Source organism: Hoplias malabaricus, chromosome 16 (genome assembly GCF_029633855.1).
Source record: "Hoplias malabaricus isolate fHopMal1 chromosome 16, fHopMal1.hap1, whole genome shotgun sequence".
Classification (NCBI taxonomy): domain Eukaryota; kingdom Metazoa; phylum Chordata; class Actinopteri; order Characiformes; family Erythrinidae; genus Hoplias; species Hoplias malabaricus.
Genome location: NC_089815.1, coordinates 20,286,872 through 20,305,579, shown reverse-complemented (window position 1 = coordinate 20,305,579; position 18,708 = coordinate 20,286,872). Strand labels below are relative to the sequence as shown.

The 18,708-nt window shown below is 40.9% G+C and overlaps 1 protein-coding gene across 1 annotated transcript in view; it reads left to right on the top strand.

The window, feature by feature from the left end:
• The window catches only part of LOC136671575 (guanine nucleotide-binding protein G(q) subunit alpha-like), a 141,133-nt gene that overhangs the window by 43,794 nt on the left and 78,631 nt on the right, over nucleotides 1-18,708 (top strand). Inside the window, exon 3 of the mRNA XM_066647309.1 lies at nucleotides 11,945-12,073. Within this exon, the coding sequence (XP_066503406.1) occupies nucleotides 11,945-12,073 (129 nt within the window). The remainder of the gene's footprint in view (nucleotides 1-11,944; nucleotides 12,074-18,708) is intronic.

The window sequence follows — 18,708 nt, the reverse complement described above, 5'->3', positions numbered from 1 at the left end:
TTGTTTACAGGATCAAAATAAACAAAGCTCGGGGCAGTACTGAACTCAAATGGGTCCACCGAAACCAAATCCGACCACACACAACCCCCATGGGACTTGTAGGGGATACTAACGCTTGTGTTAGATCATAAACGATAGAACCAAAGGCAGGAAGGGTGTTGGTTAACAAACAACTACAACCTTCTACTCACACCTTAGTTCTCCTATCCCTTTTCCCTTTTTCTCTCACTCTTTAGCAGGCAACGAGCTTCTAACCAGACTGAGGACACTCAGGGTGCAAGACCCTAGTCCCTCATCGTCAATTATTGTAGAGTGTTTACCCTAGGAAACTTTTATCAAAAGGGGGGTTTAATGAAAAATTTTATAACTTGTCTAAAACGACTCGCCGTAAATACCCTAAGTCTAACCATGAGCATCTCTTCCGGTAGGATGGCCCCGCTGCTCATTCTCCTGATCGTCGGCTCCCTAGGAACCGCCGTGCTCCCTGAAGTGATTGAACCGGGTCCTGACTCAGGAATGATACTGAAAGACCAGCCGGGACTGCTAATCACTAATTGCCGCCTCCATACCCAGAGAGTATTTGTACGGTTGAATCCCGCCGAAGCGTGTAGCAAAAACCTACCGATAACCACTCTGCAGACTGGCCGGAATGGAGTTAGATGGACTGAGGAAGCTATCAGCCATGCTGAAGCCGACGTAACTCATATGCTCCGCCAGCTACAAAAGTTTACCGTAACGCAATCAGAACTAAATGGTTTTAACAAACGACCTAAACGCTTCATAGGCGGATTGCTAATGGCAGCTGCAACTGTGGGATCACTACTGAGTCTCGGAACGTCCGCCGTCAATGCCGTCAATGTAGACACTGTTAAACGTCAAGTGGGGGAATTGCAAGCTGAAATTCCAAACATTAAAACCCAATTAGACAAACAGCAGCAGCACCTGCAAACAATTGGGCAAACCCTACGTGGCACCGTCGTAGTGCTCAACGCTCACAGTGTCGCTTTGAACAAAACGCTCCAGACGGTTAACTCTATGCTTTCAGTAGTGCAACTTGACCTTGCCCACATCCAGCTTGTGAATATGTTATTGTCTGATATGCTACAAGAAATCAGCTCCTCTGTGGATAGCCTAGCCATGGGGAGAATTCCTCCCTACCTGGTGCCTCTATCCTTAGTACAGGAGATTTTGTCTACAGCAACTCGAGAAGTAGTTACTGATCTCCAGGCCCACCTAGCCTATACCTTAGGTAGCGCCATCCCAATTTACGTTAATCCTCAAGACCGATAATTAGCATTCATCATTAACCTTCCCATAATGGCGCCTGAAAACATATGCCGTTTGAAAGATGTTGTCAACGTTGGCTTCTGGCAAGATTCTGCCTACGTTCGTGTAAAGACAACATCTCTTGTAGCATACCAAGACGATAATCCTGACCTATATCTAGTACCCAATTTGCTTATGTGCACACTCACTAAATATATTCACTACTTGTGCCCTAGAAAACCTTTCATTCATGACAGCGCAAATGGGATCTGTGGCCTCAAGCCTATGATGAGTAATACTCAATGCCCGGTAGTCGTCACACCCCGACGTTTAGTAACTAGTACTCAAGCTGAGATTATTGGAAATCGTTGGTTGGTTAACACCCCCTTTAGAGAGGCCCTACTAACCTATGATCAACATGACACCTCAGAAAGGGAACTCCTTCCTCGCCAAACCTTCTGGGTAGACGTCCCCGTAAATGCAATCCTACACGTAGGAGACCTGGCCCTGTATCACCTAAACCCTGACCAATATGAGAGCGACATAGAAATCTCAGAGTTCTTCTCCAAACACACCATCGAGCTAGATACTAAAACACTAACTCGCCTAGAATAAGAGGGAACCCAAGTCATTGATCTAACCCCCATAGATAACACTCTTAGAGAGTTGTCGTCTCAACCCCTATGGCCAGTTCAGCCTGTCACCTATGCATGGTCCACTCCGGACACCTTACTAGTTACCCTGGTAGGATTAGGATATCTCTTGACTTTTGGTATAGCCTGGTTCTATTTCAAACGCACTCGAGCCCTCCAGAGCAGGTTAGAAACTTGGTCTAATAAAATGGTCAAATTCGTTAGACATAAAAGAGCCCAGAGAGGTGAACCCCCAAGTTTTAGATATGAAGCCGAAGGCCATGTCGAAGAATCAGCTCTCGAGGTTGCGTTTGAACAAGACCTACCCCTAAATAATTAGAATCCCTTCAGCATGCAAACATACACATTCCATATGCACCCATACACTGATAGGAAAACATCAGCTCTGGAAATGTGTTTGAATATACTTTCTGATCTCACCTTCCTCCACAGCAAAAGTTCTTTTCAGCTCCATGCTCCCTGCCGAACCATAAAACTGAAAAGAAAGGGGGGAATGTAGTGGACTATGGACCGAATAACGAGATAAAGGATGAAAAATCAAAATGAAGAAATAAAGAAATGAAAAGTTTTGAATTAAATCTTTCTCACTCTGACCAGGACCTTCGTCTGGTCCCGAAGCCAACATTCCACAAACCACAGGGATGCAAAGATCCTACAGCCCCCCCCCCCACACACAGACCCTTACGCACGCACATAAGGTCTACATCAAAGGATTGACCAGAACCTGGCTACGACACAGTTCCTCCCTTCAGAAACATAAAGATAACAAATCCACTTTATGATGCTCTTAGACCAAAAGGACATCAAACAAGAGTGGGGAGTCATAAGCCGTATATGACAGTGGCTCCTAAGTGTCTCAGTCCTTATCTCGAGCCCACTAAACAGACAGCCCAGATGGTCAAACTGATTGAACTCGACGTGACCTCTCGTTAACCAACGGCATGGACCAACAGCGACCCCAAATGGACACTGGCGAAACTACGCCTCGCTCGGGGTCGTCTAAACAAATAACAGAAATGAAATCAAATTCTGATTAATGTGCATAAACAATATGTATTAATGTCACTTTCTGTGTCCTCAGATGAACGTCCACCTTCTAATGAAATGATGTGTATTACTGTTGTTAACCATGAAAAGAAGTTCTGTCTCTGATTAGAAAAGTGAATTAACACCAGAATTAATACTTCTAACGTATCATTGTAACTGGGACGTAAACACAACGTACCCAGGATGAAATCTTATGTAAATGTTTGATATTAATAATCCAGGATACTCATTGTTATATATTACTAACATGTATAAGGAATTTCAATACGCGAAATTTATATTCCGTTTCTGTGAATCGCTGATTCAAACTCCCCCTCCTCTCTCTCCCTCATGAGAGTCACGTGAGCCTCAAACTCGCATCCAATCGGAAAAGGACGCCTCCCATTAGGGCGTGACCGCGCTGGCTTTGAAAAACAGTTCAGCTCGGCACACAGAAGAGAGTTGAAAAAAAAGGAGAGTCGAGCAGAACAGAAAGAGACAAGAGAACAACACAATTCAGTGGTTCAGCTCAGAACATCTCTTCAAGCTCAACCTCTCCAAGTGAGACGCCTATCTCTTCTTCACGCCAACGAACGAAACAAAGAAGAACCTTAAAAGACTTCATCAAAGCTCACAAGAGACGTCTTGAATTAGCTAGAGTATGAAGCCTTACTAATACGTCGAGTGATTTGAATATCTTCTTTTCTTTTAATTGTGTTCATGTTTTATCACCCAATCTAAGTTTAATCTCACGACTGATCAAAGCAGGTGAACTTATTCGTGGCCAGAGTAAGAAAACACCGCTGAGATATAAGAAAGTCGTAGAATAAGTAAGTTTATTGAATCGATTTTCAGTTCTGGATCTGCAGTAACCAGCGAAACCTTCGTCCAAAACGTCCATATGGTTGGACCCTCCTACTCAGGACACTGAGCCAGAGGATCCTGACGCCGGCGCCATTATGCTCCGAGTACGCCCGAGGCGACTTGACCAACAAAGAAAGAACTCCACGCTGACCCAGCCCGGAAACTTCCGCGGGAGCGAAACCAAACAAGACGCCATCACTCCCAGGACCTCAGAGAGCCTTTGTACCCAACGAGTGGAGATAATCGACGAAAAGTAAGCTAAACTTACGCATGTCCAGAGCTGAAAATTGAATCAAGTCTCTTGATAAATTTTGTATTAATTAAACCTCAGTTAGCAACACTTTAGTCACAAGCCAGAGTGCCTAGCGTATCGTTAAAGTCGAATCGGCTTCCCCTGCGTTGATGCCGTGAGATTTCAAGATCATGCGCTATGTTAAGTAAATATCCTTCTCTTTGTTAATAAAACCTTCATTATTTGAAATCACGGTGTATATAGTTTGTTCATTAATTTTCCTGAAAATCCTGAAGTACTCACTTAGCTTGACTACTACCCATTCACAAACTAATTATTAACGTTTTAATTGCTTAAGCTAATTATAAACTTTAATTAATATCATTAAGTCAATATCAGAGATCATAAGAGTTTGGATAAGGTCAACGCTATAAACACAAATAAATATATATATTAAAATTATATTCACAGAGGTCACGGTGTATGACCAACATACGCTACACTGGGAAAATGGACTTTCTGCAGCACAGGTCCTTCTCTCACCCTCACATAGGCATTTGTTTAATTCAGGATTTCAGAAAAAGTGCCGAATTGAGTGCACTATAGCCCATGTTTCACTGACAAAGCCCTGTGAGGATGAGTGGGAGGATTTGGGTCCATGGTTGCATAAATGCACCCTTTTGGGAAATTGGGAAAATGATGGTGGGGTACAGAGAAGCAGGAGAACAGGGGTTTTCCGAATCCCTTACACAGCTATGGTTTCTGTTTTTCGCACTGTTGAACTCGTCGATCCGCAGACACACACAGGCCAGAGCTGCGTAGGGGGTTCAGTTCCTACTGGGGAGTTGACAATGATTCCTGAGTGTCTATGGGCAAAAAATAACTTGACTTGACTTGACCAGTCGTGGTCACTCCAAAAAGCGATTACCGACCAAAAAAAAAAGTCAGTATCCTCTGAAACATGATGCTGCAGAGGGTATCACCCCGGTATTTGACTTGTTCGTTGAGGCTGGGGTGACCGTTTCGTGTCCAGAATCTCCAGTCCAAACTCCAATATTTCCGGTGAAAAAAATCTGTGGTCTGTGGGAGCCTGATGAATGGACGTTTGTACAGGATTTACAAGCTGTAAATTCCGCCATTCAACCGCGCGCGCCAGAGGTTCCGAATCCACACACAATTCTATCGCAGTTACCTGTAAATAGTACTCATTGTTCTGTAATTGATTTAGCAAATGCATTTTTCAGCATTCCGGTCCATCCGGAAAGCCAGTACTGGTTTGATTTTTCATTCAAGTGTAAATTGTGGACATCGACACGCGTGCCCCAGGGGTACGCTGAGTCCCCAACTATTTTCAATGCAGCTCTTAAGGCTGATTTGGAAGATTTTGTTTTTCCAGGGGGGAGTGAGCTTGTACAATACATCAATTATCTGCTGGTGTGTTCACCTGATGCAGAAACATGCAAAGAAGACACAATAGCACTGTTGTGTTTCTTAGCAGAGAGGGGACACAAAGTCAGTCAGAAAAAACTTCAATTTGTTCAACAACAAGTGTCTTGTTTAGGACATGACATAGCTGCAGGGGGAAAATCACTGTCCTCCTCACGAGTGCAGGCAGTTTGCCAAATTCCAAAACCTGTAACTAAAAGGCAGCTGATGAGTTTTCTGGGTATGACATCCTACCATAGACAGTGGATTCTAAATTATGCAGAGCAAGAAGCATCATTACCTGCTCTAATTCATGGGAAAGGACTATCCACTCATGACAAAGGGTTTGCCTAAGTGTCTGTGTGCAGTAGTGGCAGCAGAGAGAGCAGTTTTAGCCTCCCGAGATATTGTGTGTTACAATCTGCTGACATTGTTAGTCCTACATGCAGTTTCAATGATTTTGTTGGAGCAGAAAACATCTCACTTGTCAGCAGCAAGATGGTTGCCATATCATGTTATGCTGCTCAAATTGCCCAATGTCACTATTCAGCGTTGTACAATTTTAAATCCAGCAGCTTTACTCCCTACATCAGATGATGGAGAACCTCATGACTGTTTAGTAGCCATTTCACAGGTGTGTTCCTCCAGGCCTGATTTAACTGATGTTCCAATTCATAACGCTGATCTTAATTTGTATGTGGATGGATCCGCATCTCGCGATGACTGCGGGAAAAACAGAGTGGGATTTGCAGTTGTGACCTTGCATGAGTGTTTGTGTTCTGGCAGGCTTTCAAGTTCTCTATCAGCACAAGCAGCAGAGTTAGTGGCTTTCACAGGAGCATGCAAACTGAATGTCGTTGGAGGCAAAGCTACACTCTCTGAAACCAGGAGAATGGATGGTGATAAAGGATCACAGACATAAGCACTGGAGAAATCAACGGTGGTTGGGGCCCTTCCAAGTCCTGCTCACTACTGAAACTGCGGTGAAGGTCGAGGAACGCGCACCCTGGATCCACGTGATGCACTGCAAAAGGCACCAACCTTACAGAAAGACGACAGCGATGCTGTGTAGCAAGAATGAATGTTAACCAACTGTTAATCATTTGGTTGTTGGCACCAGCATTGACTAGGTCATTTCAAGGTTCAGGCTATCCCAGCAACAACATACGGTCAGGTACAAATCTTTGGCATCAAAAAGCTAAATACGCTGTCACAACAGCCACAAATTCATCATGTCATGTCTGTATGGGGGCCCGGGACATTCCAATTTGCCATTTCCTTAAAATGCTTCCACTTGTGCCAAATACATGAGAAAAATGCATCCAGATCCATTAAAGATAGAATGCTCACTGCAGGGGAATAAAAGTAGAAGGTGTAAGGATGAAGACATCTTAGACCAGTCAATAAAGAGGGGCTATATGTTTCCTAGAGATTGCACTCTAGCAGCTGGCTCAATAACATTCAATTATTCAGTTATACATCGTGAATGTCCCACATGGCTTAAATCTTTCTTAATGTTGTCCCCTACAGGGATGATTGAAAACCCAGATGATTATGTTGACAATTTGGATGCTCCCTATGAGCGTTACACCAGAAACTTGTCAAAGGACATAATGTGTGTTGTATCGAACCGCTTGCGCCCTTGCGCTATAGAAGTGGGACAGGTACACGTGCACTAGTCATGTTGGCAGAGCCGACTCTTATTTTTCCTGAATCCAAATTGTCTGACCTTCTGACTAAAAGGGTGACTCACAGGGCCAAGAGAAATTTCATGGGGGACCGTTTGATTTACTTAGATGCAATAGGCATTCCACGTGGGATCCCCGATGAATCCAAAGCACAGAACCCTATAGCAGCAGGGTTTGAGTCTATTTTTGTATGGGTAACAGTCAACAAAAATGTAGATTGGATAAATTTCATATGGTATAATCAACAACGTCTGGCTAATATGACTCGTGACACACTGAGAATTCTGAAGGAACATTTGCATTACACTTCACAAATGACATATCAGAACCGAATTGCCCTAGATATGATTTTGGCTGAAAAGGGAGGTGTATGTCACACGTTTGGTGATCATTGCTGCATTTTCATTCCTAATCACTTAGTAGCAAACGGGTCGTTCACTGAGGCGATGAAGGAGTTAACAACTTTTAATGAGGAGTTGTATGGATTTTCACTTAGTCATAAATAATGACTGGATGGCATGGTTTGGCAAATGGGGAGCACTGGGGTTGAAACTGGCTGTCGCGGTGATCATTTCTCTATTAATGTCACTAATCGGATGTTGTATTATTCCCTGTATCAGAAATCTTATCATCAAAATTATTGAGCGTTCTGTTACATTCAGTATGGTGAGTGCAGATGTGTACATGGAGCTTGACCCTGCAGCCTCTGGTCGTGAGAGAATTCCGCTGGATGAAATGCCTCTTGAAATGCCCCAGCCAATCTATGCCTCATTGGATGGGGAGTAAATCTTTACATTAAACTCACTTTTTATTTATTAATGCTGATTTCAAGTTGATTTTATCATTTTTTAAGTTTAAATAATTATTTGATTTAATCATTTGACATGTAATCATATCACATGTAATCATTCAATATGTTTTTTTAAGTGCATGAGTTATCATGCCTAGACTGAAAGCTTAGCTAGTCTGTGGTTGATGTTATCTTTTGCATTTTCTTTTAGCAATATTATGATTAAAGTTCACACGCACTGATGTTTTTAATTCATAAAAAGGGAGGAATGTGATGGGAAAAATGCAGATTTACACTAATGAGTAATGGTTAATGATAACTAATGATTTATATTAATGATACAATATATTCAGGGAGTAATGGTATTGATTAATCTTGATTAATTCTTACTAAATTAAGTGTGCAGCTTAGTGTGCTTGTGACCTGAAAGGACTTGTTACATTGTGTTGTGTTACTGTGACCCAGGAGATAGCGGAGACTGTGGGAAAGTGCTGAAAAGAGCTATTCTGCGAGTAGTAGGGGAGACTAAATAGAGTGGAAGAAGGGAGTCAACAAACTGAAAGAGACATCTCACCTGCAACCATTTCTCCTGACAATAATAAACTAGGATCCACCAATAAGGGAATGTTTGGGTTGATGTAATAAAGCATTATGGTGTACGTGACTGGGGTCATATATATACTGCATGATTTTGTTCAATAAATGAGAGATAAGAGAGAATCCTTGACTGCATGTCTTTATTCCTCTGGTCTCCCCAAAGAATGCTTTGAGCATTGATCTTCCTTCCTGGTGATACTTAGAGATTAATTTTAGATTTGCCATAACAAAAGGCTGTCTGGTATGTTGCCAATTTCAACCCTCAAATCCTGTTCATAGAGCCCCCTTGCAAAAGAAAGGTACCCCTTGTACTGATGGCCATACGTGCAACACCACATGATGCAGTTGGGGTCTCACCCTTTGAGTTGATGACTCTGCCTCTACATCTGTTATATCAACCAGGTGAAGCCAGCATAGCAGTAGCCTACACCACTCATCAGTATATGGAGTATTTGTGGAAACACCTCAAAGCCACTTTTAAAACACACTTTTGTGATTGAGTCAGATAGTATCCTGTAGAAATAACTCCTTCAGCGAGTTTGTCATTTTTTTGTCGCCCAATCAAAGCCTCGTTTACAGCTGATCAAAGCAGGTGAACCCTATTTTTGGCCAGACTAGGGTGCCACCTCTGAGATTAGTTGATAATTAGAATATTAACGTTATATGCAGACTTCAAGACGTCACTTCTGAAAATTAAAAAACAACAGAGTGCTTCTCTCGACACCCCCCTCATTTGGGGACTCCCCACCAGGACAGTGAGCCAGAGGAAATTCTTCAACTGACGTCACAACGCTCTGAGGGACAACTCCTGAGCGAACCCAGCTTCAGCAGCTCCCACGGGAAGAACCGGAATAGCCAGGCTTGGACTCTCTGCTGTCACTGCAACGGAACCGCTGTACCCATCGGATGGATGATCTGCACCAAGAGTAAGCAAGCTCATAAATATATCATTTTCAGAAGCTGATGTCTAATTAGACTGGCGCCCCCTCCAGGGTGTATTCCCGCCTTGCGCCCAATGATTCCAGGTAGGCTCTGGACCCACCACGACCCTGAATTGGATAAGCGGTTACAGATAATGGATGGATGGATGGATGGATGGTTACAGATAATGAATGAATGAGTGAATGAATGATGTCTAATTAAGTCTCTTGATAAATTTAAATATTAATTTACTTCATTTAGCAACACATATTATCACAAGTCATATAGCCTAGCCAATTATTAAGTCATAAGATGGGCTTCACCTTCGTTGATCCCGCTGTTAAAATTTGATAATTATGCTATGTATCAAATAATTATTATTCCTTTTTAATAAAGTATTCTTTGACTTGAAATAATACCGTGTATAGAGTTTGAATTCTGAATCTTAAAATTTCTCCATTTCTTGATTTAGATCCAGAGTCTTAAGAAAAAGGTTCAGCATACCTGGGCCTTCCTCCACTACAGTACCTTTGGATTTATTGATTGATTTGATGGTGGAATTGAGCTTAATATTAATATAATTGTAGTTCGCAAGTGTTTTAAGGAATGTTAAGGAATGTGTTGTGTCCACAGTGATGTACACGGCTGCAGATACCTTTCAAAATGACAAGGGAAGAAGAATAGCATCAGAAAATAAGTTTTAATCAAACTAAAATATAAAATTACCGTATTTTCCGCACTATAAGGCGCACCGGATTATAAGGCGCACCTTCATTGAATGACCTATTTTAAAACTTTGTCCATATATAAGGCGCACCGGATTATAAGGCGCATACAATAGACGCTACAGTAGAGGCTCGGGGTTACGTTATGCATCAATTAGATGGAGCTGCGCTAAAGGGAATGTCAACAAAACAGTCAGATAGGTCAGTTCAACTTTATTAATAGATTACAACCCAGCGTAGTTTAAGGTAAAACATGTAGTGCAATGTTAATGTACCCCACATAGTGGGGGGGGGGACTTTTCCTCGATTCAATAATAATAATAATCACAATATAGTAACACTCGAAATAGTGCAAAGCGATAACAATATATCAATAACTCAACGTTGCTCAAACGTTAAAATCACACAACACACAAAATAAACACGTAAAGCTCACTTTACTAAGTTATTCGTCTATTCCCGTGTTCTTCTGCGTGACTGATCGCCTTGAGTTTAAACTCTGCGTCATATGCGTGTCTCTTAATAGGAGCCATTTTGGGGTCTTTACATAAAAAACAAATGGAAATGAGATATATATAACGGTATATATCCAGCATGCACCGCGCGCGGAAGAAAATGAAGTAGGCGGCTGCTTACCGTAGTTGCGAGACCTGGCTCAATATTGGTCCATATATAAGGCGCACCGGATTATAAGGCGCACTGTCGGCTTTTGAGATAATTTGAGTTTTTTAGGTGCGCCTTATAGTGCGGAAAATAGTCATATTCCATGGTTGGAGAGCAGCAGTATATTATTTTCAAAATTGAATAACTGCTTACAGATTATATGAAGTTTTGAGAAACAAATAAGGAATATACCCCTCAGCAATACACATATTTATTGTCTTATAGTAAATAACAAAAACGTTAACATGCCAGTCAAATTGTGTCTTAATATTGAATTGAGAAGATGAAAAACTCAGTGATATATCTGTTTAATGGATAAATAAATAAAACGGAAGTTTATTGCTAATAGATACTTTTTTTGCAACAAATACATGCATTTGTTGGTAAACATACTGCTTGTCTTAGTTCTGATGAAGATTGGCAGGACCGTATATATCCACGAGATGGCGCCCAATAGCTGTAAAAAAAATGGAGTATGAGTAGAACCTGGAAAAAATTACTTATTTAATATATACATTATTCTAATGTTTATGGTCAGACTCATGTTATGGAAATTCGGTGTATTTTTACGTTGTGCTTACAAAGTGTCTCCAAGTTACACCAGTTATTTGTAGTATTTAATTTATGAACAAGCTAAGAAGCATCCGTTCATTAAACTCCACATTAAACTGCTCATTATCGTCTAATTTCCTGTAAAAACAGAGTGAGGCATTTTACCTGTTACCTTTAATCATCATGCCCTTCCTTGTCTTCCTGACATCTCCCTTTCTCTTTCTCTCTCTGTCTCTCTTTCTCTCTGTTATTTGGTCCTCTCTTACTACACACTCAATTCTCAGAACATTTTCATGATAAGAAAAACAAACAAACCCAGGACAGCATTTAATTAAGGCTCAGGCTACACATGCACTACCAGCGTAACACAGAATATACATCTTCAAAGATAACAACTTCCTTGTGTTCTTTCTCTAATGAACAATTTCTTATATTTGCATGTCCCTGATGAACAACATGTATAACACACAGATATTAACGTGTTTTATATTATTTTCTCTATGCTGTTTGATACTAAACTTAATATAACTGTGCTTTTGTAGCTTCTTGAACAACCTGGACCGCATTGCTGCCCCAGCTTACATCCCCACAGCACAGGACGTTCTGAGAGTGCGCTTTCCAACAACTGGGATCAACGACTATTCCTTTGTAGTGGAGAAGATAACTCTGAGGTAATAAGAGTAAATGATTTAACTGCTTCTGACTCTTTTTAGTAAACTAATCTCTGAGTGTCTTTATCTGATGTGTAAATCTAGGAATATACACTGGTAAATATTCTCTCCAAATTTGAAAGTGGTAGTAAATGGCCTCATTATGAATTGTTATATGTTTATGTTGTTATATTTATGCAGTCCTCTAAGTAGTTTACAAGTAATTTTATCATAATAAACAAGTTTACCTGCAAATCTAATTAACACTTCATGTAAATACACTCATACCTTTTATAAGCTTGTTTACAATTTTATAATGATATTCCCCAGCCCGTTATTAATGGCCTGTCAATAGTAACTGGTGGCGCAGCAGATAGTGTCGCAGTCACACATCTCCAGGGACCTGGAGGTTGTGGGTTCAAGTCCTGCTCCACACATTGGTAGGTGGATTGGTGACTCTAAAGTGTCCGTAGGTGTGAGTGTGTGTTGCCCTGTGAAGGACTGGTGCCCCCTCCAGGGTGTATTCCAGCCTTGTGCCCAATGATTCCAGGTAGGCTCTGGACCCACTGCGACGCTGAACTGGATAAGGGTTACAGATAATGAATGAATGAATGAACAATCCTTAAATGCACTGCAACTAGAACTACATTCAGCTTTCTTTAATTGCATACAATATCCACAGTATGCAGAACATATTATTGTTTATCTTAAAGACAAAATATATAATGATACTGAAGAAGGATATCACTGAGTAACTGTTTACATCTGACTGGGCAACTCCTGTCTGTTGTTGACTGATAATCAAATTAATTCTTGTTTGTTTATTTATTATTTTTTTTGACAGTCGATATTCTCATATTGACTTTATTCACACACCAGAAAAAGGGTTAAACATCCACTTAAACACTTTGTCATGGCTGCCTTTAGACAGCAGGTCAGAAAGGCCTAAATATCTACTTTGTGGCTATCATTGAATCTGAAAGCTTTTCTCCCAACTGAAATGTAATGTGGCTTCAGTATGACTCCGTAGGTGGCAGTGCAAACCTGTACAGCCAGATCAGAATTTATGATATATAATTTTACATCAATCCAAACTTGACCTTGTAATTTCAGCTTGCTGGGCACACTATATGACAAAATGACCATTTTTTTCCTTTTTTCAAAATTAGCTATGTGAACAATATAAAATAAAGTTTTAATAGAAATGTTAAAAATAATCTGACTTTGGATGTCAATGACGTTCCATTGGCTGCATGTGGTTGTGCAAGTTTCCTTTGTTCTAAACACACACTCATGCAAACAAGGGTTCTCAAAAGAGAACAAGAAAATTATACTAATAAAGATGTATTGAGAAATTAGCTCTTTTCTCATTTTTTTATTCAAATGATTAAAACCTATTTCTATTACTCTTTTGTCAAAAAAATATAGTATAACTGGACTGTTCATTCATTTTTTCTATTCATTCATTCTTTAAGTGAGATGGATTGTTTAGTTCACGTGGGTCAGTTTAGGAGTGTGATCAGAGACTCAGCACACCCATAGGTACTTGTTTCATAACTACATTTTAGGATGAATTGACAGGTTTGGCTTTTTAGATCAAGTCACTGAAATTTTGTGCCCCCTCCCCACTGTAAAATATTATGAAATACTATAATTTTAGCCACCTCAAGTAATAAGCAATAACTCACATTTCAAATCACGTAGACAATTGTGCTGGCGGGACCCACAATACTGAGACGGTGAAGATATCAGGACAATTCTGAATGTTTTCCTCGTCACGCTTGATTTATTGTAATTTCTTGTGACAACAGTAGAAATTCCTGGATGCAATATTGTGTCCAAAGCCATTGATGTTCTCTGTCTGGCCTATTTCCTCCTTGTTAAATGAATGACATGATCAGACAGGGCCATTACTGAACAAATTTATTCCAGAAGCTAAGGAGGAAAAAAGAGCAACACAGCACATGGTCAAAAAAGAAATCAGACGTATCAATTGTTAATAAATACACTAGTGAGGCCAGTATTATTTTGGCCAAGATCAATTACTCTTGATAGATTACATGGGTCCTTCTGATCATTCTGGTTCATCAAAACACCAACAGAACCTCATCTGGCACTCTGATTGGTCAACTCACAGTAAAAAAATATTGTGATTGGATGGAAGACCCATTTACATGTTGTAGCCTTCTTCAGTATCTGAATTGCAAAAGCCAATACCATGATAAGGATTAAGAAGTCCTTGCCTCAAACAAACGTGTTCTCCCTGCTGTAGGATTGTGGATGTCGGAGGACAGAAATCGGAGAGGCGGAAGTGGATCCACTGCTTTGAGAATATGACATCCCTCATCTTTCTAGCCTCCCTCAGCGAGTATGACCAGCTCCTTGAGGAGAACAATAAGGATGTGAGTGGAGGATATTGTGAAGCTTTTTTTTCCTACTGCACTTTTAATCCCTAATTATCCTTCTCAATCTGAGTAAAGAGGTTTACATCTGCTGTTGACAGGTGCATTATCTCTCTATCTCTCTCTCTCTTTCAACATTACTTTCCTCCTTAAGCAATTATTCATTCATTTTACACAAGTCAATCAGCCATGACTCATTACCAAAAGCTTGACCAAATTTCTCACACACACTTGGTCTATAATTGTGCCAAATGTTATATTCTAAATACACTTGGTTTTGTGTATCACAGATTTAATATACAGTTGTATTCACATTACGCACACCTGCATTTCCTAAATAAATAAGATCCACAACAACTACAGTGAATGCACAGCATTTACACATTATGTTTGGTGAGTTTGTGAGTTTAAGATATTGAGGGGAAAAATGTGCAGAACTTGTGAACATACATTAGTTTATGCCAGTAAGTGATTTAGACATGATGTCTGCATAGTGCTAATTGGTGGATTATTTTCTCGTGTAGCCAGCCTTGTGCCTGCAGTCCAAAAAAGTGCAAAGTTCAGGCATCAGACACGTCTTGACCTCAACTCTGTCTCAACCAAGATTTGAAATACTTGTGTTTTGATATGTCCCCCACACCCTTCCTGTGTGTTATTAAAAAAGTACCTTAGTTTGATCCTTATTCTCTTGGAAAAGGAATAACCCACACTCATCTTCTCTCTCCTTATGTTGTAGAACCGTATGGAGGAGAGTCTAACACTGTTTTACACCACCATTCACTCAGTGTGGTTTGCCAATGCCTCTATCATCCTCTTTCTGAACAAAATGGACATCCTAGCTGAGAAAAACATCAGACCTGCAGGTGTACTTCCCCAAATATGCAGGTAAGATGAATCTGCTGCTTAAATCAAGCACCTTATGGGAGAGTGCAAAAAATAAAAGAAAAAGGAAACATCCATCCTCATTAAGCTGATACTGGAAACCCTGACCATGATTGTGTTCCTTCATCGGTTGTGTCTGTGAAACGGTTACTGCATACCTCTATGTCTCCAAATATCCACTTTCTCCTTTCTGTCTGTTACCCATGGCAACTATAAAATGCACCCCTTTTTGCATCAGGATGCAGGCAAGACGTATATGTTGCTGCTGGAACTAGGTTGAAGTTTCACTCTCAGGCACAATAACTGCATGTATGATAGTATTTGTGATGTTCCTGTTGCTGATGTCTATTGATGTCAATTTCTCATTTGAATTGTAGTAATGAGGCAATAAACTACAACAAACAAAACACAGCAATATCGCTCTTTCAAATTCTGCAATGTCATGTTTATTGTGTGCATAGTGTTTCCTAAACCAGATTTTATTACCTCCGCCACTATGAAAGTTGTCTGTAACATACCTAAGCTTGTAACTCTGAAAAGTGGCACTGCAGAAATATATAGAACTGTCATTATCACTTTTCATGATAACTGATTTCCACAGTAATATACATTGTATTTTAAGTTTTCCTGATAAAATCTCATAATGTTTCCTCTCAGAATGATTCTGCTGTACTTCAGATCAGTTTCGGAACTTGATACTTTTTTCAGTGTTAATTAGTTTATTACTCTATATTCACACTCATTTTTCATTGCATTTACCATTCCTCTTCTCTGTTGGGTGCTGGTTGCAGGTAAGCCACGAGATGCTGAAGCTGCTATGAACTTCATTAGTGACATGTATAAGCATCAGGCCCTAAACCAGGACAAGAAGAGTAAGAGCGTCTACTTTCACTTCACCTGCGCGACAGACACGAACAACATCCGCATGGTCTTTGGCGATGTTAAAGATACAGTGCTGATCAAGTCTCTACAGGAGTATGGGGTGCTGTGACCAGCTCAGGACACTGAGGGTCTTCCCTTGCTTCTAAAGGCTGCAAAAAAAAAAAACACTCTGCCCTGGTATGAACTGGCAAAGCTGGCCTGTAGTGCTCATTTTCTGGGCTCAGAGTTGTCATTTTCCACAAAACATTTTTAGGGCTTTTTGTCTTCTTTTACTCCTGTGTTAGATGTTGATGAAGGTCATTATGGAACCCGTTTGGCTGTTTCTGTACCCGTTTGGAAGCTGTTTTGATCGCTCGGGTTTTCCTGTTTACTCGTTTCCATTGTTATTTCTATATTTATATCTGTTTTTATAACCTACTAACCATCCATAGATCTATCTTTTAGATTGTCTCCGCAGGAATATTCATTACAGAGGCACTAAAACTGCCACCGGACCCTGGAGTAACGTTCTTGGTGTAAGTTACTAAAATTCACTAAAAGCGGTAAGTACCTGCAATTCCATGGCTACTACTGGCTGTTTTGCCTGCTCAGAGTGTGGCATGTTTAGTTTAACGCCCTTTTCCACCTCTAGCGATAAATATAGTGGTTGTATTTGTAGTAAGTGTCAGCTAGTTAGCTCCCTGGTGGATAAAGTGGACCAGCTAGAAGTGCGCATCCGGAGCTTATTATTGTTGAGGGATAAACAGCGAGATTCAGTGTTAGCAACTCCGGGTGCCTTAGGGAGAGTTAGCACCCCCACGACTCCGGCGTTAGAGCCCTCACAGCGGGGTGAATGGGTGACGTCTCGGCGTCATAGCCGGAAAGCTAAGGCTGATGCTAACGCTGAGGCCAAAGCTAGCCCACCGGGACACCACGCTCCTCCGATTCGCGTGTCAAACAGGTTTGCCCTGCTCAGCGAAGCACCCGCTGAGGAGCCTGTTAAGAGTGCTCTGGTTATAGGAGACTCTATTGTTCGGCACGTGAAATTAGCTACTCCTTTAGGGGCGCCGGCAGTAACAGTTAGCTGTTTATCGGGAGCCAGAGCGCCGGATATTACCTTAGACTGTTAGCTAATAGGAGATATTCGAGGGTATTCATTCATGTAGGGGCCAATGATATTCGTCTGCGGCAGTCTGAGGTAACTAAGGGTAATATTAGAGAGGTGATTAAACTGGCCCAGACGATGTCCGATGCCGTAATCTGCTCTGGCCCCATACCAATGCGGCGTGGCGACGAAGCTTACAGCAGACTTTGGGCGTTAAACTGCTGGATGTCCAAGTGGTGTTCCGAAAATCAAGTGGGCTTTATAGACAATTGGTTACGTTTTGAGGGCAAGCCTGGTCTTATAGGTAGGGATGGTATCCACCCCACGCGGGAGGGTGCTGCCTTACTTTCTTGCAGTATAGCACATAGTCTTTTAGTTAGTCAGCAGAGTAGTGTAGATAGCTGCTGACAATCCAGAGCCGGGACCAGGCCGCAGACAGACAGGCTAAACCGACCGTCTGCGAACTGTCTTGAGACGTCACCCAGGTTCAACTGTATTGAGACTGTGTCTTTCCCCCGAACTAAATGTAAAAGTAGAAAAACAAAATCAGCCTGTTTCAGCAACCTAATCAATATTAAATCATACACAACACCTAGCATCAACACCTCAGAACTAAAATTTGGGTTACTCAACATAAGATCACTAAACTCAAAAGCACTCATCGTAAATGATATTATAAGTGATCATAAATTCAATGTTTTCTGTCTCACGGAAACGTGGGTTAAACCAAATGAATATTTAGCACTAAATGAAGCCACCCCCCTAGGCTATAATTATGCACATAGCCCAAGAATATCAGGCAAAGGAGGTGGAGTATGTGTAATTTACCAAAATACCCTAGAAATTAGTCTTAAACAATGTGACACCTTCTCTTCTTTTGAGGTTCTCTCCACTATTATTACAAATCCGGTCACAAAAAAGGACGCATTTTTATTATGCAACATTTACAGACCACCAGGGCCTTACTTAGAATTTCTGAAAGAATTCAGCGATTTTGCTACAAACCTAGCGGTGTGCAATCATAAAGTTATAATTGTAGGAGATTTCAATATCCATTTTGAGAAGGAAAGTGACCCACTAAAAAAGGCATTTACCTCAATCTTAGACTCTATTGGTATTACTCAAAATGTAACAGGGCCTACACACTACTGCAGCCACACTTTAGACTTAGTTCTGACACTAGGTCTTAACATTGACAAAATTAATATCTTACCGCAATCCTCAGCAATCTCCGATCATTACTTAATTTCATATGAGCTACGTTTTATCCATAATATATGTAAGAACCCTCGCTATTCTACAAGGCGTATAATAAAACCATCTACCGCCCTACAATTTATAGAAAACCTACCAGAACTATCGACCCCAGTTCCAACTCCATCAGACCCAATGGACCTAGATGTACT